Genomic DNA, 27,521 nt, shown 5'->3' on the forward strand with positions numbered 1-27,521 from the left:
GAGTTTCTTAAGTCCTCATCTTGCCTGCCTACCTATGATGTTTCTGCCACACTACTCAGCCTGGAGTAGAAAGATTATAGCACTGCCAAGTAAAACACGCCCATTGCCGCCCTGAAAATGGAGAGGCGCAGAGACTTTCTTATGATCTTGCAAGCGAAAATGGAGAGTTACTTGCACATTTTGGTTCTGAGTGCTCCAGATGAGCAGGGGTCACGTTCCAGACCAGAGACTCATACCTGAGGATGTAACACTTGGGTGCAAATAAAGATTCTTGAGAGAAATTCAGCCGAACAGCCCTCGAGCAGATCAGTGCTCTGTTCTGCGTACCACATTATACCACACTACTGGGACACTGCAGTATTTTCTACATTCTCAAAACGAGATGTTTCAGTGTTTCTAAACTGAGTTTGGTAAAAGCAAATTCTAGGCTGTCAGAATTTCCCAAGGGATGAGAAGTCCATTTTGCAGCTGTTTCTTGGTGCAAACAGTGATCAGTGCTTTCCTACCGTTTCCTGAGCCCAAGCAGCAGGAGAGGGCCTGCTCCATCCAATTGCCTCTTTCATTCAGCTACTGGCACCTTATGGCAAAGATTTCTCTTGTTTACTGCTGAATTCTCCACTTCATTAGCGGTGCTAACTGGCTTCTCTCTTCTGTTGGCCCTCAGGTGAAAGTGGCTCCTTCACGCTTCCAGGCTGCAGAGCCTCTTCCATTTACCTCTCAATGAGGTGTAGTTCCTGTATTAAACAGCACAAGCTGTTTAAGCAAAAGGCAGCTGCAGTAACAGCTTTGTACGAGTCCGAAGGAGGGAGCTCAGGAGAGCTCCCTCGGACGTGGATGCGTGGGCACACGGGGGGCAGAGCTGCTCGACGGCCAGATCTTGCGCGCGTGGGGGCTGAGACAGCCCCTTCTGCCTGGCTCGTGCCGAGGGGCACCCTGCTCTGCCCACGGAGCAGCCGCAGGCCTGCACGCCTGTGCTGGCACCCGGGTAGGTTCACAGCCGCCATCCTCAACGCGTCCAGCTCCCGGCTTTGGAGGGCAGCAAGTCTTTGCAGGCCCTCGGGAGCGCAGCAGCCTGTGCCTGCCCGCTGTGGTGAACAGGGCTGGCCTGTGCTCCCGTCCTGTCTCCTCAGCTGAGCCGTGCTGTGCCAAGCGTCTCCCGCTCGTCTCCGAGCAGGACGCGTGGCTGCGGCTGCAAGCTTTCGGGCTTGCTGTGGCCTAGCTCCTGCTCTGAGAAGCTGCCGGGAGCGGTCCCTCCACGGAGCTCTGGACCCGCGGCAAGCAGCGCTGCTGGTCTGCTTTACGCGTGCCCTTTCCTTGCAAAGGGTGCTTGGTGAGGGGCTGGCACTGCTGCTGGGGGAACAGTGGATGCTGCTGTTGCACAGCTTCTGCTTCCCTGGCAGGACTGGAGCCAGGTTTCCCAGGCGCGATACCTCTTTAAGAAACAGACCGACTCTTTCTCTCTCCTGGTTGTTTTTTGTTTTTTTTTTTTTTTTTGCAAATACCTTAGTTTTTGTTGGAATTTGTCCACAGGGAAATGAGGTCTGCACGGTCCAGTCCAGGTTCTCAGAAACATCTGCAACCTTGGAAAAGCCGCTCAGGAACGCTTGGGCCTCCCGGAGCTGCCCTGGCCCCGGTGCCCGGCGTGCCAGGCGGGCGGTGGGCTCCCTGCCACGGCCCCGCAGGGCTCGGCCCCCCCTGGAGGGAAGCGGCCGCGGGGACCTATGGGGTGCGCTCGGTCGCCCAAGTGCCCCCGCCGGTCGCCCACGGCACCTTTCCGGCACCCCGTCGGGCCAGCGCTGCAGGTGGCGCGGGGAAGCGCCCGCTGCGGCACCGGGGCCAGCCCGGCTGCGCAGCGCCGTCGGGGCCGCGTCGGGGGCCGTGCGGCAGCCCGCGGAACCGCCGCGGACCGCCCCCCCCCCCCGCCCGCACCGGGCCGCCCCCGGGGGCGCGGAGCTGCCGGCCGGCCGCGGAGGCGCGGCGCCGTCGGGGCCCGCCCGGGCGGAGCGGGGCGGGGCGGGCCGGGCCGGGTTTAGGCGGGATTGGCTGCCGGGGCCGTTGATTGACACCGGCGGGCGAGCGCGCGGCGGGCGGCGCCTCCCTGATTGGCTGCCGGGGGGCTCACAAACCCGCGGCGCGGCGCGGCGGGGCCAGACCGGGGCCGGGGCCGGGGCGGCGGCGGGAGCGGCGGAGGCTGAGCCTGAGGGAGCGGGCGGCTCGGCTCGGCTCCGCTCCGCTCCGCTCGGCGGCTGCCGGCGCCCGGCGTCCGACGCGGGGGCCGGGGTGGGTGGGGGGGTGGGGTGGGGGTCCGCCGGCAGCGGGCATCGAGCGAGGGGCAGCGGGTCGGGGCCGCGGGGAGGGCCCCCGGCGGGGCGGCCGGCGGTAGCGGGCGGCCGGCGGGGAGCGGCGGGCGGCTCCGTCGGGGCCACCGTCGGCGGGCGCGGCGATGGGCAGCGTGCGGGGGCCCCGCGGGGCCGGCCTGCGGGCGCTGGTGTCGCTGGCCGCCGGGCTGTTGGCGTGCGGCGGGGCCAGCGAGTACGACTACGTCAGCTACCAGTCCGACCTGGGCCCCTACCCGGGCGGGCGCTTCTACGCCAAGCCCCACCAGTGCGTGGCCATCCCCGCCGACCTGCGGCTCTGCCACAGCGTGGGCTACGACAAGATGGTGCTGCCCAACCTGCTGGACCACGAGACCATGGCCGAGGTGAAGCACCAGGCGAGCAGCTGGGTGCCGCTGCTCAACAAGAACTGCCACATGGGCACCCAGGTCTTCCTCTGCTCCCTCTTTGCCCCCGTCTGCCTGGACCGGCCGGTCTACCCGTGCCGCTGGCTCTGCGAGGCCGTGCGCGACTCCTGCGAGCCCGTCATGCAGTTCTTTGGTTTCTTCTGGCCCGAGATGCTCAAGTGCGACCAGTTTCCCCAGGACGACGTCTGCATCGCCATGACGGCTCCCAACGCCACCGAGGTCTCCAGGCCCAAAGGTAAGGCGTGACCGGGGCTGCAGCCCTGCTCCTGGCGCTTTTGTCCGAGCTGATGGGGCAGGCGTTAGCCCAGGAGGGGCCGTGTGGGACTGAAGGGGGTCTTGCAGCAGGAGGAGGCTCACCTGAACTTTGCTTCTTGGCAGCAGTCCTCCTCCAGCCTCCGAGCACTCTGCGAGTACTCCTGTCCCGAGGAAGGCAGGACTCCCCGCCAGCTCCTCGCCTCTGTCCCGAAGCCGAGCCCGGGGGCAGACGGTGCCGGGGCATGGCGGGTGCGTGACTGCTCCGATCCCCGCACTGGCACCAGGGCTGGGCTTCAGCCCCTGGTGGACCAGGGCTCCGACCCTCCATCCTCCAGGTGCTGCACCACCCTGGCAGCGGTTTCTCTCCCAAGCCCGACTCCAGCAGGGCTGTTCTTGGCAGCAGTAGGACGCGTGGTCCCCCACAGCAGAAAGGGCTGCCTGACTGGAGTAAACAGTGACAGTAATCCTGGTGGGGTACCCCGTTTCCCAAGCAGTCCTGGGGCAAGAGGCTGAGCAGCCGGTGGCTGCGCGTGCAGTGGAAATCTAGCCATGCCCTCTCAGGTGAGCTGTGTGCTTGCAAGGGGGCAAGAGACTTATCAAGAAACAACTGGGCAAAGCGGACGTGGTTCTTGTTTGTTTCCATTACGTGCGACAGGTCTGTCTGGTGCCAGACTGGCTTGTTTGTGCGAGTTGCAGTGAGTCCAGCTTGTTGCTGAAAACTTTTGAAATAAATAAGTATCCTGGTGTTGCTTCGGTATTCTGCATCGGAGTACTTTGAAAGGCTGGCAGGAGGGATATTTGTAGAGGGAGAAGGCAGAGGGCTGTAGAAGACTGCAGTGCTTTCCTGTGTCCGGAGCTTCATTGAAAGGGATGGGCGCTCCCGATTTCACAGCGGGATAGTGCAGGCACTCGGGAGGAACTCGGGGACAGGGGAGCTGTGCAGGGGGCTGAGCCATGGCTTCTGCGCTGTGTCCGGAGCTCATCTGGAGGGAAGGTCGCCCTGTGCAGTGGCCGCTCGTGTGCAGTTACCTTTACAGACAAAGGCTTTATGTTGTGCTTGGCTGGGAGCCCTCGCCCAGCCTGCCGGGGACTGTGCGGTGTTTTATCCCGCTCATCCCAGCGGGACTCCTGCTTCAGGGAGCCCTTCAGTTACAGGGAGGAAGGGAGTGCATCCTGCAGCAGAGGGGTGACGCTCTGGGGGTGTTCCCAGAAGCCAGCGTGGGGGCACACGGAGGGCAGCGGAGAGCGATGGCTTGAGCAGGATGGGGCAGTCGCTGCAGGGGGTGGGCAGGGAGGGACACCTGAGCTCGACACCCGCCGGAGCTGTACAGGGAACCTCTGCCGTGTCTCAGCAGTGGCATCCAGAGGCGGGTGGGGTGTGAAGTGTGTGCCCGTGCCGGGGGGTGAGGTTTGGCTGCTCTTGCTCCCGGGCACCCAGCCTCTCCCTGTGCGGCACTGAGGGCAGTGCAGTCACGCTGGCTTCCTCGCTGTGGCATGAGCTTACTGGTGTGATTGCTGGAGGAAGCTCTTTGTTTTCCAGGAAGGCTCTAAAGTCATCTGTCCTGTGTGAACCTAGACCCTTGGTCAAGACCGCAGTTGCGTCCTGTGTTGCGGGTACAAAGGTCGCTTTTATTCCCCAGGGACTTGCAGCTGAGAATGCTCCTGGGGCAGCTGGGTCTGAGCTGCTTGCCGTAGAACTGCCCCTTCCAAGGTCCAAAACAGAGTTTGAGCTGTTTGCAGGTCATTCATTTTAGAGACGTTAATGACCCAAGACCTGGGAACAGTCTTCTAGATGAGCAGCATCTGCTAAGTTTTCCCTTGTGTAGTTTAACAACTAACTTTCTGATCACCTTTCAGACCTGTCTTGAGAGCAGTATTGGGGTGGGATGTTACTGCTTTCTTTTGGTGCTGCTAACGTGCCCATCAGAACAGTATTTGGGCACCTTGCTGTCGTTCACAGGCATCGCTAAATTGACTTTATTACAAGGAATTAGAGCAGCTCAGGTTTGAGTCCTTTGTGGACCTATTGCTGATCCTGTTTGGGGTGCAGAGAGGCCTCATTCTGCACAAACTTTAGGGTTTATGAACTTGTTCTTTGAGCGAACTGTAAATCGGAGCTGGGTGAGTATTGCAAGGAAGTATTACAGCCACTCAGATAAACCACTGTCTGCTAAATGGCTTTGCAAAACTTATGTCCCAAGTGCTTTTAAATGAGCAATTTGTTTGCAAGGATGTTTATGGAAAGTAAGTCTTTAAAATTGTTGTGCAAATGTGAACTCTCTTCAGCATTCAGTGGAAAAGTATAAGCAGCCATCTTCACATCCCCCAGCTGCTTGAAAGTATTTCAAGAGGAAACTCTTGCATGTGCTGTATCTGAGCCGCAGCAGCTCCAGAGGTGTCAGGCCGAGCTCCCTGTGCCCATTGCACTGGCTGGGGCACTTTCCTCTGAGGGGATGAGCAATCTTGCTAGAAAACGCTTCTTCAAGGTGATAAGGCCAGGCTCCCCGGTAATCTGCTGGGCTGGATCTGCTGCCCTTAGATGCACCAGCTTTCATGGCGTTAACGCTGGTTTGTGGCAGAGGGATCTGGCGTGTGTTCTCCTACGAATAACCTTTGGTTGGTGAAGATCCGCGTGCCGCCTACGCCGTGTGCTGGGATGCTCTTGCCCCAAACAGCTTCGAGCGAACAGAGCAAACTTAATCGTGACCACTGCCGTAATGTAAACCAACGCGGCGAGGTCTCCTGCGCTGGTGCTCCTGCTCCCGCGCTCTGCAGAAGATCCACGAGTGGTCTCCAGTGACGGCAGGGGCCGGACCCGGCGAGGTGCGCGGTGCTTTGTCCATCGGCTGCTGGCACTGCCACCTCGTGCAGACGAGGGGTGCCTCCGGGTGAGCACGCTTGTGCTGCTGTGGTTCAGCCCTTGCCCCCGTACGTCCCGGGTCCTTCCCTCTGCCCGGGGCTGTGCCGCGGGAGACCCTGTCCGCAGTTTCTGTGCGTTTTCCGCGAGCGCCGGCTCCTGGAGCCCCCTCGGTCTCGGGCACTGGGGTGTGTTTCCTGTTGATTCAAAGAGGGTCAGAACCCAGCAGTGTCCCCCCTTTTCTCTGGGCACTAGTAAGAACGAGCCCTTTCAGTATTTTTCCCCATTAACACCTCGAAATTGGAATTTGTTTCTGCCTCTCAAAGAGCTGACCTGCTGAATTCCTTTCTCCTTAAGCACGAGGCGGTAAAGCCTGCAGGCCCACAGGATGCATCAGGGGAGTTGCAGATTAATATAGCATTACACATTCCTTCTCCTGCCCCTGGAGTAAGCTGGCTCTAAAGCCAAGGATTAGAAAATGGTCAGCAGGGAAAAAGCGAGCTGGAAGCAGGCTAAGCTTGCGCTTGGAGTAGAGTTGTCAACTGCAGAAGATGGGTCCCAGCTGAACTGCAGCAGGTTAGGAGACGGGCGACTGTGCCCGATACTGCGAGCTGTGGCGGGGTGCCGTGGGGTGCAGTCTGGCCCGGCATGTGCCGGCATGGCTGCCGCTGGACCGCCGCAGCGGGGACCGCCTGAGGCGGGAGGAACCGCATCATGGCTGGGCTTCTTGTTGGCTCCTTCAGCCTGGGATCGTGTGGGAAGGGGAAGGTGAGGTGCTGGGCAGCGCTGTGGGCTGGAGGACGTTGGCCATGATGCCTCAGGAGGGGTGGGAGGGCAGGCAGTTTTGGGGTAGCTGTGGCTCCACGAAGCGGCAGTTTTCCTGGGGCACAGAGCTGTGTGGGAGCTGGTCAGGCCCCTGGTACTTGTGTTCCTGACCTTGGCGTGATGGGGTTTCCCGTAGGAGAGGAGCATTTCCCTTCCCCTCGGCATGGCATAGTCTCAGGCACGTCCGTGCCGCAATGGGGCTGCGGGAGGCAGGGCTGGAGGATGCTCCCTGCACATGGAGCCGCCTGGCACTGAAGTGAGCTCCGGGTGCCCACTGCCACTCGCCAGGCCACGGGGGTCCTCCCGGCATGGGGTGGCACGCCGGGGGGGTTTACCCTAGCGCAGGGATACGGCAGCCTGGCCGTGGGATGCGTGTGCGGGTGAGGCCGCTGCTCGTGCTGCGCCGCACGGCTGGCAGCGCTTGCCCTGCCTGGGGCGTCAGCAGAGCCGCAGGGGAACGTCCCCTCCGTGGCGAGAGGGCTGGCAGGACGTGGCTGGCAGACATGCGCTGTGTGGCCGGTGGGAGCTGCCCAGGGCGGCTGCAGTGGCTCCAGCCCGCGTGGGATGGCTGCTGGCTCTGGGCTCTCGCCGTAGCGAGACGAGGGTCCCTGCCACCATGGGTGTGCCAGAGCAGTCCCGGAGGCTGCCTTAGCACAGCTAAAACAAGGAACAATGACTCTTATTTTCCATTTTGGGGTTGTTTTTTTTTTCTTTGTTTGCCTGGAAAGCTCGTAGACTGGACACAGCGGTGGCTTTCACATTGTTTGTCTGGCCCGCGTGGGCTCGGCCAGTCTCCTAGCGTGCACTTTGGCTGCTGAGGCACATTGAAGTGCTTTGCACACTGGGTTGGTTGGAGATGAGCTAATGCATGGCAGGTACCCCCTCTCGTTCCTGAGGGTGGTCCCCAGCGCAGTAACTAACTCTTGGCACTGCAGCAGAGACAGACCGCTGGGGCTGTCACCCTCCTACGAGCATCCCCTCTCCCTCATCATGAGCTCATTAAATGTGCAGCCTGGATGGAAATATTCTGACTGCTGATTTTAAAAATAGTGTTGGAGACGTCATTGCGTCCCCAAAGGCTGGCTTCTGCCTGTGTCACTCTAAGTTGAGACAGTAAAAGTGGCAATTGCACGTTAGGGTTTTGGAAAAGGAAGTTACCCAGGTGATGGGCAGCTCTCACGGGTACCGAGGTACCGGGAGTGGGACTGTTAAGTCGGCTGTTGGGTGCTGTGACTTGTGACTTGCATGTCGGGACGATTGGAAGGCCAGTTGCTCTGCATGTGTGATTAATAAAGACATGGTGCATGACCCCAGGAATTAGCATTTGGCACAGAACAGATTTGGGGAGGCGAAAGGGGAAGAACAAGCCACAGAAAACAAATGTCTCGCCTGAAACCCTGTGGGGCATCTGTGACTGTGGAGACTCAACTCTGCGGTCGGCACGGGTCGTGGCCATGCCTCCCTCACCAGCCGTTCTGGCTCTGCACCCCTCTTGCTGGGAGACGTCTCTGTTTTTTCTGTCCAGCAACGCTGTGCATTTTGCCGGCCTGGCTGAGGGCTGGGGCGAGCACTCTGTCTGCACGCAGGGACCGGCAGATGTTTCACTGCAGCACCGTCCCCGAGAATAACTCCCTTGTGTGGGAAAGAGCCCTCCGTTCTGCTGGACCAGGAACAGGAGCAGCATCTCCCAGCTCAGTAAATTCATCCGCCAGTAGCACAAATCTGCGTCTGTGCTGCTGGGTGGTCTCTGCTCCGGCTGGAGATAGGAACATGGAAACAGATTTTTATTCTCTGGGTGAAGTGAGCTTTCCTCCCAGTATGGATCTCGATGAAATCTCCTGGGCTGGTGTTCCCCAAGAAGAGGATGTTGGCTGCCATCAGCGGCTGGTGAGCAGAGCTGGCTTTCCTCTGCTGGAGCCGTGAGGCTGCCCCGCAGGCAAAAAAACCCCCAAAAGATAAGATGTCTGCTCTTGGGGTCACGCTGGAGGGGCTTCTGGAGGCGGGGAGCGGGGAAGCGCATGTGAGAGCTGTGCAGGTCCATCACCAACCGGTGCTGCTCTGGGGCAGGGTGGGAGGGAGGCAGGAGAGGGGCTTGCCATGCGATGCACGGGCAGCCTGTGAGGTGGTCCCCTGTGAGCTGGGTCATACCAGTCCCAAACTTGCCTGCCTGGCTCCCTGGTGGTTCCTGGCTGGGGCAGCCCCTCGGTGCGTGAGCCATGCCCTGGGCACCGTCCTCCTGCCGTGCCGGGCTGTGGGCACCACGTGCCCACCTTGGCATGCCGCGTGGAGGGAACGTCAGTGGGCTGTGGGCCATGCCCCATGGCGAGTGGCTCCCCTCAGCTGAGTGCCTGGCCCTGAAAACCCCTCTCCTTGCCAGCACTGTCCTCTTGCTCTTGGCAGCTGCCTACCCCTGCCCGTGCCCGGCCTTGGGGCCGCTGGCAGCACTGCAGTGGGGCTGGCAGGAGGCTGCCCGCAGCCAGCACCGCCCTGTGAGCTGGTGGACGGCTCCTGACCCCCAGCAGGGTGTCATCCCACGGGGCTGGGACCTGGGACCCCATGGCAGGGTGCCTGGGTGCGTGCTCCCCTCGAGGGCAGAGGTCTGACAGCCCGGGCAGCCCGGCTCTGCGGTGCTTCTTGAGCCGGCTCCTCACCACCTCTTCTCTCCTTTTGCCAGGAACGACCGTGTGTCCCCCTTGCGACAACGAGATGAAGTCGGAGGCCATCGTGGAGCACCTGTGTGCCAGCGAGTTTGGTAAGGAGGGGTGCTGGGGGCACGGAGGGGCTTCCCTGGGGGGCACAAGGCAGTGTGGCTCCTGTGTGGGCTGGATCCTGGACCACTGTGTTTTCCTGCCTGCCCCGAGAGCGGTGTGGCCAGCAGTGCGGCCAGTGTGGCCGCATCGCCTGCGGGCAGCCGCAGTCCTTCCCCGAGGCGAGCGTGCCTCTAGATGTCAGTGTCGGTGCGCAGAGGCGGCCGCTGGGACGGGACGGGACTGGACTGGACGTGTCCGGGACGTGTCCGGGACGTGTCCGGCTCCTGCAGCCAAGCACACCCAGGTACCGGGACAGCCAGGGCTGGGACAGCGGGGTCCTGGCGGCAGTACCTGCACTCCTGCATCACCCTGGCTGCGGTGCTGAGCATCTCTCCTGCCCGCCTGGCGACATGCCGCCCGGGGACGAGGCCCCCACACGCGGGATCACCCGCCGAAGCAGCGGTGCTGCAGGCGGTGAGGCCCCGCTGCGAGCAGAGAACCAGATGGTGTTGGTCTGGAGTCTGGGGCAGAAGTGGCAGTGCCTGTTCTTTGGTGAGCTTGGTGGGGCTCGTAACGTAAGTCTGGTGTTCCTGTGCTCTTGCGTGCTTGCAGGAATGATGTGTAGCATGGACTCTTACTCTGCTTGCAGTCACGAAGGGGCAAAGCAGCTTCCTCCTTCCCCCCAGGCTGCTTGTACCGCTGGGTTTCTTTTTAGCAGAGTTATGCTGCTCTTGTCAAGTCTAGGTGTAAAAATCCAAAGCCAGTCCTTGTCTAGCTAGGGCCAAGCAGTGAGCTTAAAAAATGCAGAGCTACTTGAAAGCTGTGTCCTAAATATATTATGACTGAGTAAGTGAGTCAGACAATCATGGGTAAACAGAACTTCATTTAAAAAAAAAAGTATCGCAGGGAGAAATATTAGCTTTCTCAGATCAAACCCAGAATTAACTGGTTTTGACATCCTTGCTGGTGTATGTAACTTGCCCGGAAGGTTATTAAAGGCATATTGAACAAGGTGTGCATTCCTCGGGGATTAGCACTTGAATGTGCCCTGTGCCAGAGCGCACTATGCAAACCCAAACCTGCTCTGCATGCTGGCGTATTACCCTTTCTGCTGGAAATGAATTCTCAACTCTCCTGCAGATTTGGTATGCCAGAAGTCCTAAGTTCAGCGCAGACTTTTTCTAACAGGGAAAAACATCGACAGGAACACCCATGTAATAGTTTCCCAGGAATGCGGGTACTTCTAGCTGAGTCGGGTAACGGACGCGCAAATTTGGTGCGGCAGCCTGGCTGGGGAGCGGGACGTGCTGTTCACCCGACTGTTGGGCTGAGCGCTCGGAGGTGGGTGAGCCGGAGCGCTCTGAGCTCTGCCCCAGGCAGGCATGAGATGAGAGATGAGCAGGAGCTGTCCCTGCCCCACTGCACCCATGGGGAGAGACTGGAGGGAGCTTCCCAGCTGGTGGGGAGCGAGCGAGCAGTCTCTGGGACCAGCGCACCTGGTTTGGGCAGGGACCGTGTGCCTGGGTTGGCGGTGACACAGAGGCATCGCCCCGGTACAGGCACTCTGGGATTGGGGACCGCTATCCTGGAGAAGGAGCGGGGGGCACTGGCGGGTTGCTGCAATACCTGTTGCCTCCCTGGAGGCGTGCGAGGAGCAAGCCGAGGTGGTGTCCCGCCGGTGGGCAAGTGCTGGGAAGGGAAATACAAGTTTAACCGCGTGCTTGTCATCAGCCCCTGCCGCTAAATATCCTCCCCGTGCTCTGGGACAGTTACACAACGGGGAGCAGAGGCCAAACCAGAAGTATTCACAGCCTCGGCGGAGCAGCTTGAGACATTGACTTGCCCACAGAGTAAGTTAGTTATTGGGAAATTTTGTGGTGACAGCGTCCAGAGGATGGAAATATTTCTTGGCAGGCAGCTCCCTGGGTAGGGCTGCGGCAAGTGGCCAGATATAGTGTTACCGTGCACCGCGAGCAGCAGAGGAGCAGCAAGTAGAGGAGACCTCAGTCCCCGCGCCTACCCCCAATCAATCCAAAATGGCTGTGAAGGTTTTCACAGGAGTCTTCCTCCTGCTGTGGTTTGGAGTGGTGAGGATGGGTCCCTGTTCCCAGGCCAACCATGCTGTGTCCCAGCAGGGAGGGAGAGAAATGGGAGCCAGCTCTGCAGGCTTGGCTCACCGAGAGGAGCTCCGCTCTGCCGGAGGGGCTGAAGGTGGCCCTATCTGCCGTGTCGGGGAGCTCGGTGGTGTCACTGAGTGCCCTGTGCCCACATCCAGGTGACAGCAGCTCGCACAAACACGGCTAGATTTGAACCGGCTCATGTGAGCCCTTGGGATCGCTTTCGTTGTAACGTCAGGTATCGTAACTGCATCGGCATGTCCACCTGACTCACCCAGATCACCATGTTTTTCCAGCCTTGTATAAAGTCGTTTGTTTTCTCTGCCAAATCAGAGTCTGATGGTTTTTCTGACCGTTGCAAGGAATTTGGGATCATTCTTTGTTCTGTGGATCAGCACAACTCCAACATGTAACTTTTTAAACATGTCAGAGCTCTTGCTGATGCTGAGGTTGCTCCCATTCCTCCTCCTCTCCACTCCTGCTTTCTCTTTTTGTCTCAGAAAGAGGTTTTTCATTTGAAAACAAGATGACCTCCCTATTATAGAGAAGTCCAAAGGCAGCTCAGCAGGACACAGTGAACCATCACTCTGTCTTCGCAGTGGAAAGCTGGTCGTGTTTTGGATATACTTTGATTCCCCTGTTCCTCCCTGTCACCAGACTCAATCACGGTGGGAAGCTCACTTGCATGGGTTTTCAGTGGTGTAGGTTTCACGCAGCTGCCTTTGGTGTTTTCTTCCTTCTGTCATTGTGTTTTTCCTCCCCATCCAGGAGGGTCCTGGGTGTATGTAGCACTGCCTCCAGATGTGCCCAGTCGGTAGCCAGCTGGGGAGCTGGAGCAAGGGAAGAGATGCGATGCAGGTCTTACGGACTGTGCCCTACAAGGGAAGGCAGTGCAGGGTGCTCCTGGGGATGTCTCAGCTGTGGAGAGCAGCCAGCGGAGGAGATATCGACTTCAGGAAGTTTTCTCAAAGCACAGCGCGTGGCCCTTGGATCTTTGTTTAGTCTTGGGTGGTTACTGTCATGGGGTGATTTCTCAAGGAGAGCTGTTTATCTGGCACTAAAATAAACTCCCAGCCCTTCAGACTGAGATTTCTCATGCACATCCACCAAGGTAAACACTGGCAGCTGACAGGTTACAGATCCTCATCAAAGCCAGACACGTACAATAAATGTTTAAACTAACGTGTGCTGCACCGGGCAACTGTTGGTGGGTCCTGCACTGATTCCTGCAGTAACATGACTTTGGGTTTCGCCTACATCCTAGTGACTCGTTACAGACAAGATTGGAGGAGCACTTTGCCCACCACTGATGCGTGGCCGTGCCAGGGTGGGAGGTGGCTGTGTAACAGCCCTGGGAGTGATGTTGGTCTCGAGAACAGAGAAGGAAGAGAGCTGCATCCAGCTGTGAACACAGGAAGACTGTAAAGAAAAGGGACCTTTCCTCCCTGGCCCAGGAGAGGGCCTTGGACAAGATGCTGGGGCTCGGAGTGGTGCCAGGAGACCGCCAGCTTTGTGGGCCAGCAGGACTCTGGGTTTGCATTTGTATGAGCAGTGGTGAATGCGGGCTCCTGGGTGCTGGTTTAAGGCAGCTCCACTCCCTGCTGGGCTGCCAGCAACTTGGCAGCTCCTCTGAGAGGAGGATGGCTTTGGGGCGGCAGCATGTCTTGCTGTCCACACGGTTCTGGCAGGGGCTCACCGTGCAATAGCCGCACGGTGGGAGCGGCGTGCGTGCTCCCGTAACGCTGGCGAAGCGGTAGGCACTGCCTGCCTGCTGCTGTGGCCGTCCTGCCTGTAGGCAGAGGGGACCTGGGTCGGCACTGCTGGAGGCACTTGGAGATTAGCTTCTCCTTTATTTCAGCAGCATACAGGAGCTGCCTCCTCTCTTCTCCACCCTAGCCCTCTCCTTGGAAGCACCAGCCAAGTGCCGCCAGGAAAGGGGCAACGTTTTTGACCCAGCATCCCAGCATTGCACCTAGTTTGCTGCTGATTCAGTTGCCCCAGCAGCAGTCCCCCATCCCTGCGGTGCGCGGCAAGGTCCTGTCGCACCTTTGGCCGTGTGTGAGTGCTGCTCCACATCTGCTTGCCCGGGTGCCAAGGCTGGGAGCAGGCAGCAGAAGCATCGCCCGCGGCTTGGAGCGGGGCTGCGGGAGCGCAGAGCCGAGGGTGTCAGCGAGTGGTGCGGGGACCCGTGCTTGGGGCACAGACCAGCTCGGGGTGCTGGGCCAGGTATGCGTGGGCTGATTGCAGTTTAGATTTTGGTGCAGCCCTGGTGTGCTGGGGGCAGCGATGGATGCAAGACGAAGCGTGAGATCGCTCTCCTGTGCCCCCGCAGCCGCCTCCCCCAGCCTCCCTGGGCTGCAGCCAGGGTTTGTTTCTTCCTCCTCATGCAGGCTGGGCTGGCCCTGGAGTTCATTCCTCTCTCTGTTTCTCTTGGTGATTTTATTTATTGTTTCTGCCCTTTCTCTGGGGTCTGAGGGGATCCTGCTGAACGGGCTCTCGCTGCACTGGAGACTGCAGTACAATCAATACATGCTGTTTATTTTGTCCCGTGACTGACAGCTCCTTGCCTGCAGCCTTCTCCTGTTACAGCCCTAATGTGTCTTCTGGCAGGTTTCCTCTTTCTGAGTGATTTCTAAAGGAAGGAGCAATGAGGCTGAAGGAACAGCAGAGCTTTCCCTTCTCTCACGTTCCCTTCCCTGCCCCTGAGGTGCTGGAGTGGGGCCCCTGCCCGTGCAGGCAGGAGAACAGCAGAGACCACGTCCCAGTCCCAGGCTCCTGCATGCTGGAAAAGAGGGGTCGGAGGTGCCTGTGGGGCACAGTCATGGTGGGGGTGTGTGGTGGTGGACGGTGAGCAGGGTGCAGGGGCTCGTGAGTCTCAGCCTGTGGCCGCCCCGGTACAGCACAGTCCTCAGAGACACGGAGAGGGTGCCCGAGCCCTGGTGCTGGTGTCGGGGAAGGAGGGTGCTTTGCTCTCAGACGGTACTAATGCGGTGCTCCTGGTTTGCCTGGGAGACTGTGTTTCCTCTTTCCCCGTGCTGGGTGTGGGACTGGAAAGCTGGAGCTGTAGGGACATCGATAAGAATTGTTTCAAGTGATGAAACGTGAGTTGTGCTTTGTCAGGCTGGACCCCAACCAGCTCTGCGGGGCCTTTGCTGCTCTTGGAGCTGCTGCTGCCAAGAGTAATTTCACTCCAAGTGAGCAAACACTTTCATATACCCTGTTTCATATTAGTAGAAATAAAAAAAGACATTTTTATATTTCCAGCCCTCCCTACTCTCTCTGCGTTAGAGATAGCAGAGCTATGCTACCATCTGATACGAGCCGTTTGTAGTTGGGGCCAAATTCGTGGCTTGGTCTAACTGGGGAGCATCACCCCAGGCTGGGGTCTGACCCTCTGCTAATGGGAACTGTGGCTGGTGATGGGGCAGCTGCACATCTGGAGCCGCTGCTGTCCCTCTCACATGTCCTCCCTGGGCATCCCAGAGTTGGAGCAATCCAGAGGGAAGCGCAAGGTGGCTTCGGTCTGCAGGAGAGGAGGACCTTGGTGGGGAAAAGGCTGCCCATGCTGGCCTTCTCTTCCCGAATCTGATGGTTGCTGGTGGCGTGGTCCTGCTGGATGACGCCTTGGGAGAAGGAAGGGCTGGTTGATGCTGCGGTGTAGCGTTGGGAGCAAGGATGCTGAGGGAAAGCTGGTCGTAGCTGCCGGCGTGCAGTCTCTTGCAGGAGTCTCTGCTCTGTTCAAGGGTGGTGCAGCTATGTCTAATTCTCGTGCTGGCAGCTCGCTGTGGCGGTGGGCAGGGTCTGGTGAGAGGGTCCGTGCCTGTGCTGGGCGTTCGGTGCCGGCTTTCCTGGCCGTGGCAAAACGCTGACAAGTGGCTCATGCCTGGGCAGACATCAGCTTCTTGACATGGGAGCTGAGCAAGGGCAAGTGTGGGTTTAGCACCCCGGGAGGATTTCTGCTGTTGTAAACACAACATGGCTGAGAGCTGTCGAGTCCCAAATTAAATCCTGAAATCTGCCTTTGTTGTGTTTTGTTTTTTCCCTCCCAGCCTGAGTAATGCTTTCACTTCTGTGTTTTCTGGGAAGAGCCTTTGAAGTGGGCAGCTGGACGCTGGCTTGCGCTAGAGGTCTCCTGCCATGACTCGCCTGCAAGCAGACGTACTGGCAGCGCTCACAGGGAGGATGTTTTGGGACCACGTACGGCACGAAAGTAGAACCTCTCCCTGTGCTGTGCAGGAGTCCCCCTCTGCCCTGAGTGCCGTCAGCCGTACAGGCTGAGGGGAACGGAGGGGAGAGCCTCTCGCTTGGCCAGTCCCGCATGACAGGGAGGGTCTTCCCTGTCCCCATCCCTGTGGGAATGGATATCCCAGAGGGGTGTGCAGCATCCCTGGGGATGCTGCTCACCTCCCGCCCCAGCACTCAGGGGCTGCAGTCCCGTCACCACGCTGCGCCGGATCCGGCACTGTGTCTCGGCAGGGCTGGCAATGTTGCAAGCAGAGCTGAGACAATGCCTGGCTGGAAAGGGCCTCCCTGGTTTTATGGGTGGTCCTGGCTGCAGCTGGGACGGCGGAGAACGGGGCTCCTCTGCCATCACCTCTCTTGTGGTATGACTGGGAATTGGCTCCTGGTCCCACCGGTGCTCCCGTTCACAGGAAAGTTCATGGTCTCTCCGCAGCCCCCGAGGCTGCAGTCAGTCTACGGGCGCCGGCAGTGGAGGGAGCGAGGGCCTTTCCGTGTGAGTGCATCAGCCAGCATCTTCAGGAACGTGGCGGACGCTTCGATTAACAGGAGCTTGGGTGAAAGTGGAAGGTGTTGAGTGCGTTAGGTGAGGAGGTGCGGTTGCAACTTAGGGAGGGAGCACGGGTTTGATGAGAGGTTGTGCTGGAACGTGCGTGTATCCTGCGAGAACGAAGGGGAAGATGGGCTTGTGGCTGCCGTGCTTCCTCTGCAGCGACGCAGAGCCGCTGCAGCATGTGGGCTGGGGTGGGTTGATTCTGCAGCCGATGCTGGGGCAGTCCCGCGGCCACGGTGCAGGCAGGCTGCGGCTGCAGGGCTGGGAAGGCTGCACATGCTTGCGTGCTATGAATAACCCTCCAGCTCTCTTCCTGGGGTCAGCTCCCTCCTGGCAGCGGCGGCTGAAGATTTCATCTGTGCAAGGAAGCGCATCCTGGGGTCTCGGAGGCAATTTCGGCTCTTCTGCTCGGCGCTGAGACAGATTTGGTGTGGTGCGGGGCGGGGGGAGCGGAAAGGCCAGGGCTCCCGCGGGGGAAGCTGTTTGCTTTGGCAGCTTGTCCGATCCTGGAGCCAAGACTCAATCCGTCCCGCTCGGGCCTTTCTCCCTCTGCCTGCCCGCTGCTGGGGCGGAGGTGTTCCCGGGGCCAGGGGGATGCCAGGCGAGCTGCAGCCGCAGCAAGTCACACGATGGTCCCCCCCCTGCCAAATCCTTTATGTTTTAGGAAAGCCACAAGCCGAGGGGCTGCCTCCCGCTGCGTGGTGTTGTGCTCTCAGAGCTGGGTGTGCAGCCGGGAACGAATGTGCCCTCAGGCGTTGCTTTTCTGATGTGCGTGGAAAATGCCAGAACTGCGTGTCTGGCCCCACTGCTGTGAAATGTGGCTTTTGTGCCCCGGAGTCTCGCCCGGAAAGCAGGTCTGAGCTTAAGGAACATGGCCCAAGTAGGGGAGCAAGGGGGGACTGGGGAGCCAGGTCGCTGGCAGAGGGGTGAAAACTGAGCAGTGAGTATAATGCCTTTTGGTTTTTTTCGCTCGTGTGACTGCTTAGTCCACAGCAAGGCAGCTGAAAGTTGGTAGTCCGTGAGCCAGGCTGCATTTTACCTGCGTAGCACTGCAAACTCCCTCTGTTGCTGATGACAAGGGCATCATCGCTGGGAAGAGCAGAGTCCGACACAAACTATTTGCACCCCTGGTCAGCCTCCTCGCTGGTCCTCCTCGGTGTTACCTGATCTTGGCTCTTTGCACGATTGAGGTTTGGATGAGTTTTTAGTTCACGTCTGGGTTTATGGCTCACCTGTGCAGCTCCCATGCTCCCTGAACTTGCTTCGCTGGCAACAGATAACTGATGCTGCGCAGGGAAGGGAGAGCTGTGAGCTCCCACGGCACAGGATTACCAGACCCTCTTTGTCTTCCACAGACTATGATACTTGGAGTAGAACAGCACCTCTGCTAGCTGCCAGATTGTTTTCTTCCTCTAGCAATAAGGATCTAAAGTTGCAGTGATCACAGCAAAGCAATTTGCAAACAAGCCATTTTGAAAAAGTCTCTTGTTACTGATATTATACCATTCCTCCTGCACTGGCAACCACTGTGCTTAGTGCAAGAGTTCAAAGGCAGAACGGATAAAGAAATCAAGGCTCACATTGAGGGATGCTGCTGCTGCTGCCCAGTTAATGTCATGGAGCTTAGAGCTGCCCGGAAACGACTTGCTTCATTTTCCAGATTTATTGCAAATTGATCTAGTTCGGTGTCTTTAGCTCCTTAAAGCTTGAGTCTTTTTAGCTTCTTAAACATCCTGAATTTGGAAAACAGATGGAATGAAAATTTCACTTAGGTTTCCAGTCCTGGATTACTTTCTTGTACAGTAACAGTATAACACGACAGGGCTTTTGGCAAACTCAGCAGGCTTTTTTGGCACACGGGCAGATAAATACCATTACTCCTGTTGCCAGTGCAGTGGCTGGGAGCATAAGGGTAATACACAGAGACTCTGCTGCCTTCTCAGGATTGTCGTCGCGCTGTCCTGCTGCCATTCGTGTCTGGAACGGTGAGCAGAGCTGCCGTCCAGAAGGCAATGTGTGTTCATTGCTACAAGTTCCAGCAGAGCAAGACTTCAAGGAACGATGCTGCGGGGACCCGTCTCCCTGCCAGAGCCAGAGGCTTCTGCATGCCGTCTGCTGCACATGCTCTGAGAATCAAATGAGAAGGGACAGCAGACAATTAATCACCTATCCGAGCACTGTTTATCTGCAGCTCTGAAGTAAACTCCCAAATGATGGAAATATGTTAGTAATTTTTGGCCATATGTGCTTTTCCCCAAAAAAGAGGCAGAGCCAAATGGCACAGAAGTGATACTTTAATGTACAACACGTTTTCATCATTTTTCCCATGTATACTAAATTCCTCTTCATGGTCATGGCAAAGGAGCATTAATTTTTTTTTTATTTGGGTTGCGATTAACTCGGGAAAATGCTGAACCCAAAGAGGAAAATATTTTCCGTGGAAGTTGTATCAGATTAACTCCTGTTCTCCTGGGGAAGGTGCAGGCGCGTGGCTGCTCCGTGTGGCTCTGCCTCCTGCGCGCGGGTCCTGTAGACACGGCTGTTTGCCAGGGGCCTTCACTGCTCGAATATAGAGATGTTCAGTGCTTGGAAACTTGTTTCACGGGCACCAGAGGGCCAGGAGTGACTGCAAACAAATGCTTGAGAAGCCAAGTTGACCTTTTAAATGGCCCTTTCAAGAGTCTCTCCATGCATCTAGAGCCGGGAAATTACCTTGTTTACTCAGCTAACGTTTTGCTAGCAAAGAGCGTATTGCCGGCTGAACAAGTCTCCCTCTCAAATAAAAAGCGCCCGGTGTGCTTTGCTGAGGGGAAGGGAGACAGAGACGTCAATGTTTTACCTTGATGCTCTCCTGGGCGCGGGGATGGCTCCGCTTCAGGCACGAGGGTTTTCGTGTCGTGGTCAGCGGGCCAAGTCATTGCCGGGGTGATGCCGCGGAGGGGGGAGCAGGGGGACGCCGGGGCGGTGGTGCGGGTTGCTGGGTGTCTGCGGCTGGGCAGGGTGCTGCTGCCGTCCTGGGGTGGGGGTGCCGGTGCCCACTCACCCCCCCGCCTTGCTTAGCAAAGGCTTTGTGCCAGTGAAGGCTGCTCAGGAGTTGTTTTGTTTTTCCCCTCTCTCTGGCTTGTTTTTCAGCTCTTAAGATGACCATAAAGGAAGTGAAGAAGGAGAACGGGGACAAGATGATCGTCCCGCGGAAGAGGAAGGCGCTGAAGCTGGGGCCCATCCGCAAGAAGAACCTGAAGAAGCTGGTGCTGTTCCTGAAGAACGGGGCTGACTGTCCCTGCCATCAGCTGGACAACCTCGGCCACTACTTCCTCATCATGGGCCGCCAGGTGAAGACCCAGTACCTGTTGACGGCCATCTACAAGTGGGACAAGAAGAACAAAGAGTTCAAGAAGTTCATGAAGAAGATGAAGTCTCCCGACTGCCCGACGTTTCCATCCGTCTTCAAGTGATGCGGTGGGCGGCGGGAGAGCCGCCGCCTGGACCTCGCGCAGCCCGGCATGGCGGCTCGGTCTCGCTCCTCTGCAGCGGGGATGCTGGAGCCGAGCCCTCCTGCTCCTCCCTCGTGCTCCTCGGAGCTTCCCTCGCCAACCCCAGCCCTCCCACCTCCCTGCTGCCGGCATTTGCCTGATCGCCTGGGCGTGCGAGAGTGATGCGCATGCACCAAACAGTCGCCGAGGTCACACGCGATTTACATCCGCAATATCCAAAGACCTGTTGCTGTACGGATAGGTACATTCATTTAAATAGCAGCTATCAGGTAAAGAGGGCAAGCAGAGGGGTGCGAAGTTATGTCAAGAGATTACACGCTTGCAGAAAGGACCCTTGTGACCATGTTACTCCCGTCTTCATGGCTGCAGGATCGCCCTAAATTAATTCCTATTTGAACCAGAGCCAGCCAATTAGAAAAACATCCCATCCTCACCATAAAAATCAATGAACGAGTAGTGGAGAACCCGTTACAACCTCTGATAAAACCTCCTAATAGCTAATTGCCCTCACTGTAAAAAAAAACCAAACCATTGTAGTCTAAACCTGCTTAGTTTAAGCCTTAACCCTGGGCTCCTTGTGGTACCTTGTTTGGCTGGATCGGGGAGCCCTCCCTTACCAGCATCTCTTGTAACGTCTCACCGGGACGCCTGCCCTGGCCTCTGCCGCGCCAAGACGGCTGAGCCCCTCGAGCCTGGCGCTGTGCTGCTCCTTCTCCAGCCTTTGGGTCCCTTGGGTCCCTGCCTGGTTCGATGGTGCGGCAGCTCCGCTGCGGCCGCGAGGCCAGTGGCGGAGGGTGGGCTGCCTCCACCGGTGCCTCCGGCCTCGCTCGGACCCCCGGCCGCAGCAGGGTTCAGCTGAGCATCCCCCGCACTCACGCCTCCCGCATCAGCTTTCCGTGGCAGAGTTCCTGTGCACGCGTGGCCGGTGCTGCTTGTGCCCAGATGTGTAATTCCATTTTAGCCACGTGCAAACGCGTACCGTTTGCTGGCCAGCCCGGCAGCCCGGGACTCCTGGTCGGGGGAGAGCTCGCGGCCAGCTCCTCCAGCTTGTGTCACCCCCTAACTTGACCAGTGATATTTTTATAGTTTCTTCAGGCTGCTGGCAAAATACCAGATTGCAGAAGGCCGAGGACTTGTCCCTGTGGAGCGCCACGGGAAACGCATCGTCTCCATCTTTCCCTCTTTGCAGTCGCTGTGGGACCTATCAGTTTCTAGGTTTTTGTCTGTTTGATGTGTGACATCTTGGCTTTGTATCACTCTGGGTTTTTTTTTTTTTCCCTAATCAAAATGTCATGTTAGTATGAGGTCAAATAGTTTATGAAAGAAAAGAATATTGCATCCAAATGATTACATTTATCGACCAAGCTGAAACTCATTATTCAGTTAATTGGACAAGTTCTCTTTTCCATAGACTCGTATTGCTCCATATTAATTATACCATCCTGCTTCCATTCAGTATTCTCATCAATCACGATTACTCTAAGAGAATGAATATCTTGCGATCTGAGATAATTGTGTTGTATTGCAGTTAAGTGAAATAACAAATCCTCATTTTTGAGGTTTAAACCAACCCCACTCAAAGCTGGTAAATTCATTATTCTTTAGCTCGGGAGTGCTGTTTATTCCCCACGTGGGGACGGAGCCGTGGACTTGATTGTAGAAGAATTCCGTGAAGAAGCCAGGCGCACTGGGGAATGATGTTTCACGGCTAACAGAGAGATGGATTTAGGACGTGAACTCTGTAGAAAGTCCCACTAGGTTGTCTTAGACCACCATTTGTAGTAGTGTTGTTTCTTTGATGCAAAATTAATCACTGTAGATAATGTGCTTTATCAGTGAATTAAAGAAATAAATAAACCATGGGCTTTAACATCACACATTGATGAGGTGAAATGATGGGGAAGGCTGGCAAATCCAGCCTTGTCAGAAACAGGTCGTGACCCGGAGTCGGGACACGTTGAGCTGAAGGGCCGGTTATCTTGGAGCACCCGCAGTGACAGCGCCCGGCGAAGCCCCGCAGGGCCCGGGGCAGGGACCCTCCGTCCCCACCGGCTTTCCTTCCGCAGCCGAGCGGCAACATGGAAGAGGGATTGCTTGTGCGTGAGAGAGAGATGCTTAAACCTTTAATTGGGCTGGGGGTTTTATGCCATCACCCAGGCTGCTGCTGGGTGTCCTGCTGGCCACCTCTAGAAACCTGCTGTGTACTGGGCTGTTGATTTACTAGTTTTAAAATACATATTTCAGTAGGAAGCATCAAATTGAAGAGCAAACTAGTTCACATGTGCTTAGAGCCACTTTCAGCCCTTGGCAGCCTTTGCTGCTCAGAAAGCCTGCTTTCCACCAGCGGATCTTGAGCCTGCAAGCCTAGATCCAGAGGCAGGCGAAGCCAGCAGGGCAGTGGGCTCTTTTCATTTCCAGTACAGAGCATGAAACAATGTACGTGAGTTTGATAACACAGCTGGTGCTTTTTTTCTGCACAAGTAGTCCAGAAAAACTAGTAGCACGAGTGATGCATTTTGCTCTTTGGAACCGTTTCGTGCATCGTCTCACGGACTTGGCCCAGCCTGCCGGGAGCCCCCGCGGCACACGAGGAGCGACTGCCCTGGACCGGGATGCGTGGCAGACGTCCTGGGAGGACTGTGCAATCCTTCAGACTGTGTCCCGGGGCTGAAGAAACCCCACACCTCGGAGCTACCCGTGGGAAGAACAAATTATCACTGTAATTACCTACTTAAAGCATAATATAATTGTATGTTACTAGTTGTTCTATCAGTTACTTCAAACACCCTTCTGACCCTGTATGTTTGTCCTTGAAGAGCTGATCAGAGCTGCCGAGCAGATTGGCACGTTGCATTTCAGACGTGGTATTTTGGACATTTCCATGTACCTGGAAAGTAATTTCACCATTCTCTTGCCAAACTGCTCTGTGATCTGCCAGCCATTCCTGCGTGGATCCAGCGGGTAGATTGGCCGGTCGTCACTGCTTCCCCCTTGCCCTCTTGGTATGTGGAGGCTTTGGATAAAAATAACAGCATTAATAGAAATGCGTTTGATGTAACATCATGTTGTAGGCAGTTAAGGTATCTTTACATTTTGGTTTAATGTTATTTTAGATATAGTTAATTTAGAAAAGTGTGGCAGATGAGAGGGGACTGGTTTTCTGTTTGGAAGTTTTGAGAAAATGTAAAAGACCAGTGAAAATCAGCACTGTAGAGAACAGCCTTCTCTGGGCAGTGAACAAAAGCATGAGGCTTCTCATTACTGTAGCTGGCATGATTTTTTTATTTCTGTGAATATTCTTACACCTTTTAAAGGCTGACAGATAAAACGATTAGCAGTATGAAGGCTAACGCAGCTCTTACTCTAGAAAAGAAATCTGGTGCGCAAGCACATGCTAAATGTCTGGAAATAGGAGCTTTTTCCCTGTCCTGTCACTTCAGGGGGAGCTTGGTTGCAACAAGAAGGTTTGGTGGGTGATACCGTGAAATCGCCACCTCATGGAAAGGTGGGCATGGAGTCAGTAGGAGAGAGGTACCGAAACACCAGCACCGGCACCAGGAGGAGATCCTGTGCACGCTGATAAGTTTGGAAGAAAGTAAGAGTGTGATGTTTGCGGTGTGCATCGCCCGGCCCCGGTGAGCGCTCCCTCTGCAGAGGCACGGACGTGCGCTGCGTGTTGAGGTGACTGCTGCACTGGCAAAGCAGAAGCAGATCCGTTTCCAAGAGAAGAGGCTTTCAGAGAAAATGTCCAGCAAGTTTCACACTCCCCAGAATACATCTGTCTCCATTAGGAAACATTAATTAGTTAATTGCGGTTGATGCGTTGAGGGCGACAGATAACACGTGGATGTCTGCCCGGTGATGCACACTGGCACGCCTCGACGGACGGGCAGGAGCCAGCCTTGGCTTGGGGCTGCTTGCCCGGGACCCCTCAAGCCCCCACCGTGCCTTAGTTTGCTCTGCCGAGCGCACCGGAGAACCCTCAGCACCAGCGGGTGTAATTCAGGCCCGCAGTGACAAGCCTGAGTCTGCAAAATCGATGTCAGCTTCCACTTCTCTGATGTGTATAAAAGTTCAGATACTGTGAACATGTTCAGTGCTCTTGTTTTTCAACCAACAGATTTCAGCAGTGTGTTCACGTTACATTATTTTAGCAGTTGTTGTTGATGTTATGACTTACATTTATTTTCAAGTCTAATATCGGTTCCTTTTTTTTAATGCTTTTTCTTCCATGTATCAATATTCACTTAACTAAAATTGCTGAATTAATCAATTACAATGTGATTCCCCTACTCCCCCTTTTTATAAAAAGATGTTTTCTAACCCGCGTTGGTGCTTTTGAGGGTTGCTGCAGGGTGACTGGTTTGAGGGTGTGCTGGGGTGAGCCAGACCCCAGGAGGCTGTTGGTGGTCCCGCAGGGGTGCGTATGCTGCCCGCTCACAGCAGCGATGCTCTGGGCATGTGTTGTGGTTTAACCCCAGCCAGCAACTAAGCACCACGCAGCCGCTCGCTCACTTCCCCCCCACCCAGTGGGGTGGGGGAGAGAATCAGGGAAAAAAAAGTAAAATTCGTGGGTTGAGACAAGAACAGTTTAATAGGACAGAAAGGAAGAAAATAGTAATGATAATAATAAAATGATAATACTAATAAAAGGATTGGAATACACAAAACAAGTGATGCACAATGCAATTGCTCACCACTCACCAACTGATGCCCAGTTAGTTCCTGAGCAGTGATCACCCCTCCGGCCAACTCCCCCCAGTTTATATACTGGGCATGACATTGCATGGTATGGAATATCCCTTTGGCCAGTTTGGGCCAGCTGTCCCGGCTGTGTCCCCTCCCAACTCCTTGTGCCCCTCCAGCCTTCTTGCTGGCTGGGCATCAGAAGCTGAAAAATCCTTGACTTAGTCTAAACACTACTTAGCAACAACTGAAAATGTCAGTGTGTTATCAACATTATTCTCATACTGAATCCAAAACATAACACTATGCCAGCTGCTAGAAAGAAAATTAACCCTATCCCAGCCAAAACCAGGACAGCGTGACACCAGCATTATTTGTCACACAGGTGGTAACATCGAGACTATTGGTCCTGTCCAGGGAAATCCCCATGCAAGCTTTTTGGCATGTTCTGCTCTTGCATTCAGCTCAGTTGCCTTTTCAGTATAATATGATTTACACAAGGAAAGCTTTGGCCATTCAGCCCTTCTCGTTATTGTCCTGTTCTCTTTGACTTCATGCCAGTGAAAAGTATTGGGACTTCACTCTGCCCAGCACTAATGCTTCAGTTTAGTGAATGAAGACTGCCATAGCTTTTCAATAATAAGAAGTTGGAGCAAAATCTGGTGGTTCTTGAGTTCACAAGAGGCCATAGACACAGTGGTGATGGACAGTGCCTGTGGGTACCCTCCCGGTCCACAGACAACGGGTGGCGCTGCCAGAGCCTCCCGTGGTCCTGAGCCTGAAACAGCATCCTGCTGCACACCAGTATGTCCGTACAGCTGTAACTTTCTGGACACGGGGAAGGGAAGATACTTTTCACGGGCCAAGCCTCAAACTCCCCAGTGATCCATCCTTGCTGCGGGAGCCAAGACCGGGAGACTTCGTCTTGCGGTGCAGCCTGCCGCTCGTCAGGTCTCCGAAGAGGTTTGGGGGATACGCGAGCTGCGCGGGGCAGGTTGCGCAGGGCTGGGATCAAGGGGAGCCCCACGGTTAAGAACTGCTGTATCGCGTGGAGAGTTGGCACAGGCCGGCTTTCAGCACGTTGTGGTCGCTGCTGCGCGGCTGTGCAGGGTACGGGCTCGTGGTGCAGTGGGATTGCGGTGGCTTTCCTTCTCTGGCTGCACCCGGCGCGCTGCGCTGATTTCAGTGAAGCATCCAAAAAGGGAGGAAGGCGCCTGGGTGAGCTGGCGGGGAAGGACTGGGGCTGCCGAGCAGCGCAGCGGGATGCAGGCTGCTGCGAGGGGGTCGAGAGGAGGCAGGTTCCCACTCTCGCCTGGGATCCGTGCCATGCACAGCTTAGGTAAGAGAGCACATCCTCGCCCGAAGGCTGTCTTCCAAAAACAACGTGGGCAGCCTGGGCAGCGAGTGAAGGACAGCTGTGTTCCTAAATGCTTTGGGGCTTGCAATTTTGCTTTACTTTGGGGGAAGGTACTTGGCTCCTGGGCTTCTGGGGAGGTGCTGCCAAGCAGGACCAGCGTGTGGGAGGCAATCAGCAGAGGCAGGCAGGGCCAAGAGGGCAGCGAGGGAACCGGTTGGCGTGGGCTTGGGGAGCAGCCCTGCTTCCCCTACCACCACCGGTCTGCACAAATGCACTGGTGGGTATCGGGAATAAAAGGGGCGGAGGGGCTGTTATGTGCTTGGCAGAGCTCCGCTCTGATTTAAGGGCTTTGCTTACCTCATTTACTTTGGAGATGTGAAGAGAACAGCTCAAGCTACGTGCGAACTATTTCCTGAAGGGCAAATACTCGAAATATAATTGTGTGTCGAAGCGCACTGGCCCTGGTAAGGAGCGCTGATGTTGTATAAGCACCTCGATGCAGGCACAAGCACACGAGCAGAGCAAGAAGACCTTGCTGTCTGCGGGAACCTCTTGCATAAGCACAATGCCCATTAGAGCGGAGCACTGCTTGCTTTTCTCACAGTGTATTTTGATGAAGGAATCTGTACTTGATTGTTTTACTTTGTTTTAAACTTGTGGTTGATATAAACACATTATGGCTTCTGTTTTCTCTCTTGTGTGATTGGAACAAGAAACCCCTCAATAAAATGCCTCTTTTCTTTGAAAGTTCTTTTTATTATTGCCTTTTCCATATCAATTGCATTACTCATTCCATGTGGTGCTGACATCCCAGGGCCCCAGTGCATTGTCTCCTTGTGAGACACAGCATTTTGCCACTGCTGCCTAGCAAGGGATGATGTATAAGTTTAAATCTTAGACCCACAGTGTTGGAGACAGAAAAGTCTCATGTCAGATTACGACTGCTGGATTAGAGTATTTCCTCGATATAGTTGTTCCCCACTAAATATCCCTGTTGTACACCAACTAGCTGAAGCTCATTTTTGGCTTACACCGATGCAAAGAAAGGAAAACAGCAAAGCCCTTGTAGCAAACAGTATTTTCTGCAAGAATTGCCCTCCTGTTACCTCTGAGAGAAAGTCTGCCATTGCTGGAGGGGGGTCGCAAGGAGAGCAGGCATGCTGCCTGGACCGCTCCTGCCCTCTTCGGCCAGCCAGTCCTGGCTTCAGCTCCCAGGTTATTTTGATCAAAGTAATTTACCCACCCCTCAGGTGAGGAACGGCCAAGTGGTGTGAATGCGGTGCAGCCCAGGCTAGGTCCCAGGTGTATGTGGGAGGTTTGATAGCTCGGGGGAAACAGCAAGCTCTTTTTCTACAGGGCTTTCAGCCAGAGGTATCAGCTGCAGCAGTATTCTCGCCATGAGAGCAGGTAAGGTCGGTACCTCGCATCTGCTGCTTGGGGTCTCCTTTTCCCAGTTTAGAGTTGGTGTCTGGGGTAGTTCAGAAGTTGGGGTGAAGGCTGGATCTTTGCTTTGTGCTTTCCTGCTGCTGATGTTTTACTGCTGGATCTTTTGTAGTTACTAACCAAAGCATGAGCATCAGGTACGTCTGAAGAGATGCAGGAAGCTAGTCAGTGTGTTTCCTGAAAATTTACAACCTCAGTTCCT

At 56.1% G+C, this 27,521-nt stretch overlaps 1 protein-coding gene across 1 annotated transcript; it reads left to right on the forward strand.

Annotated features, from left to right (window-relative positions):
* The first annotated feature begins 2,388 nt into the window (after window positions 1-2,388).
* Window positions 2,389-26,623, forward strand: SFRP1 (secreted frizzled related protein 1). Its single transcript, XM_052806297.1, has 3 exons — window positions 2,389-2,978; window positions 9,355-9,432; window positions 19,472-26,623. The coding sequence occupies exons 1-3, from the start codon at window positions 2,444-2,446 to the stop codon at window positions 19,792-19,794; spliced, it is 936 nt and encodes a 311-aa protein (XP_052662257.1). The 5' UTR covers window positions 2,389-2,443; the 3' UTR covers window positions 19,795-26,623.
* The last annotated feature ends 898 nt before the right edge of the window (window positions 26,624-27,521 follow it).

This window comes from Harpia harpyja, chromosome 13 (assembly GCF_026419915.1).
Source record: "Harpia harpyja isolate bHarHar1 chromosome 13, bHarHar1 primary haplotype, whole genome shotgun sequence".
Classification (NCBI taxonomy): domain Eukaryota; kingdom Metazoa; phylum Chordata; class Aves; order Accipitriformes; family Accipitridae; genus Harpia; species Harpia harpyja.

What these genes read in the sequence shown, in the direction of transcription:
- SFRP1 (XM_052806297.1), top strand. Translation starts at nt 2,444, where the DNA reads ATGGGCAGCGTGCGGGGGCCCCGCGGGGCCGGCCTGCGGGCGCTGGTG. An exon ending in CGAGGTCTCCAGGCCCAAAG is followed by an intron (nt 2,979 to 9,354) that starts GTAAGGCGTGAC and finishes TCCTTTTGCCAG; the next exon opens with GAACGACCGTGTGTCCCCCT. An exon ending in CCTGTGTGCCAGCGAGTTTG is followed by an intron (nt 9,433 to 19,471) that starts GTAAGGAGGGGT and finishes CTTGTTTTTCAG; the next exon opens with CTCTTAAGATGACCATAAAG.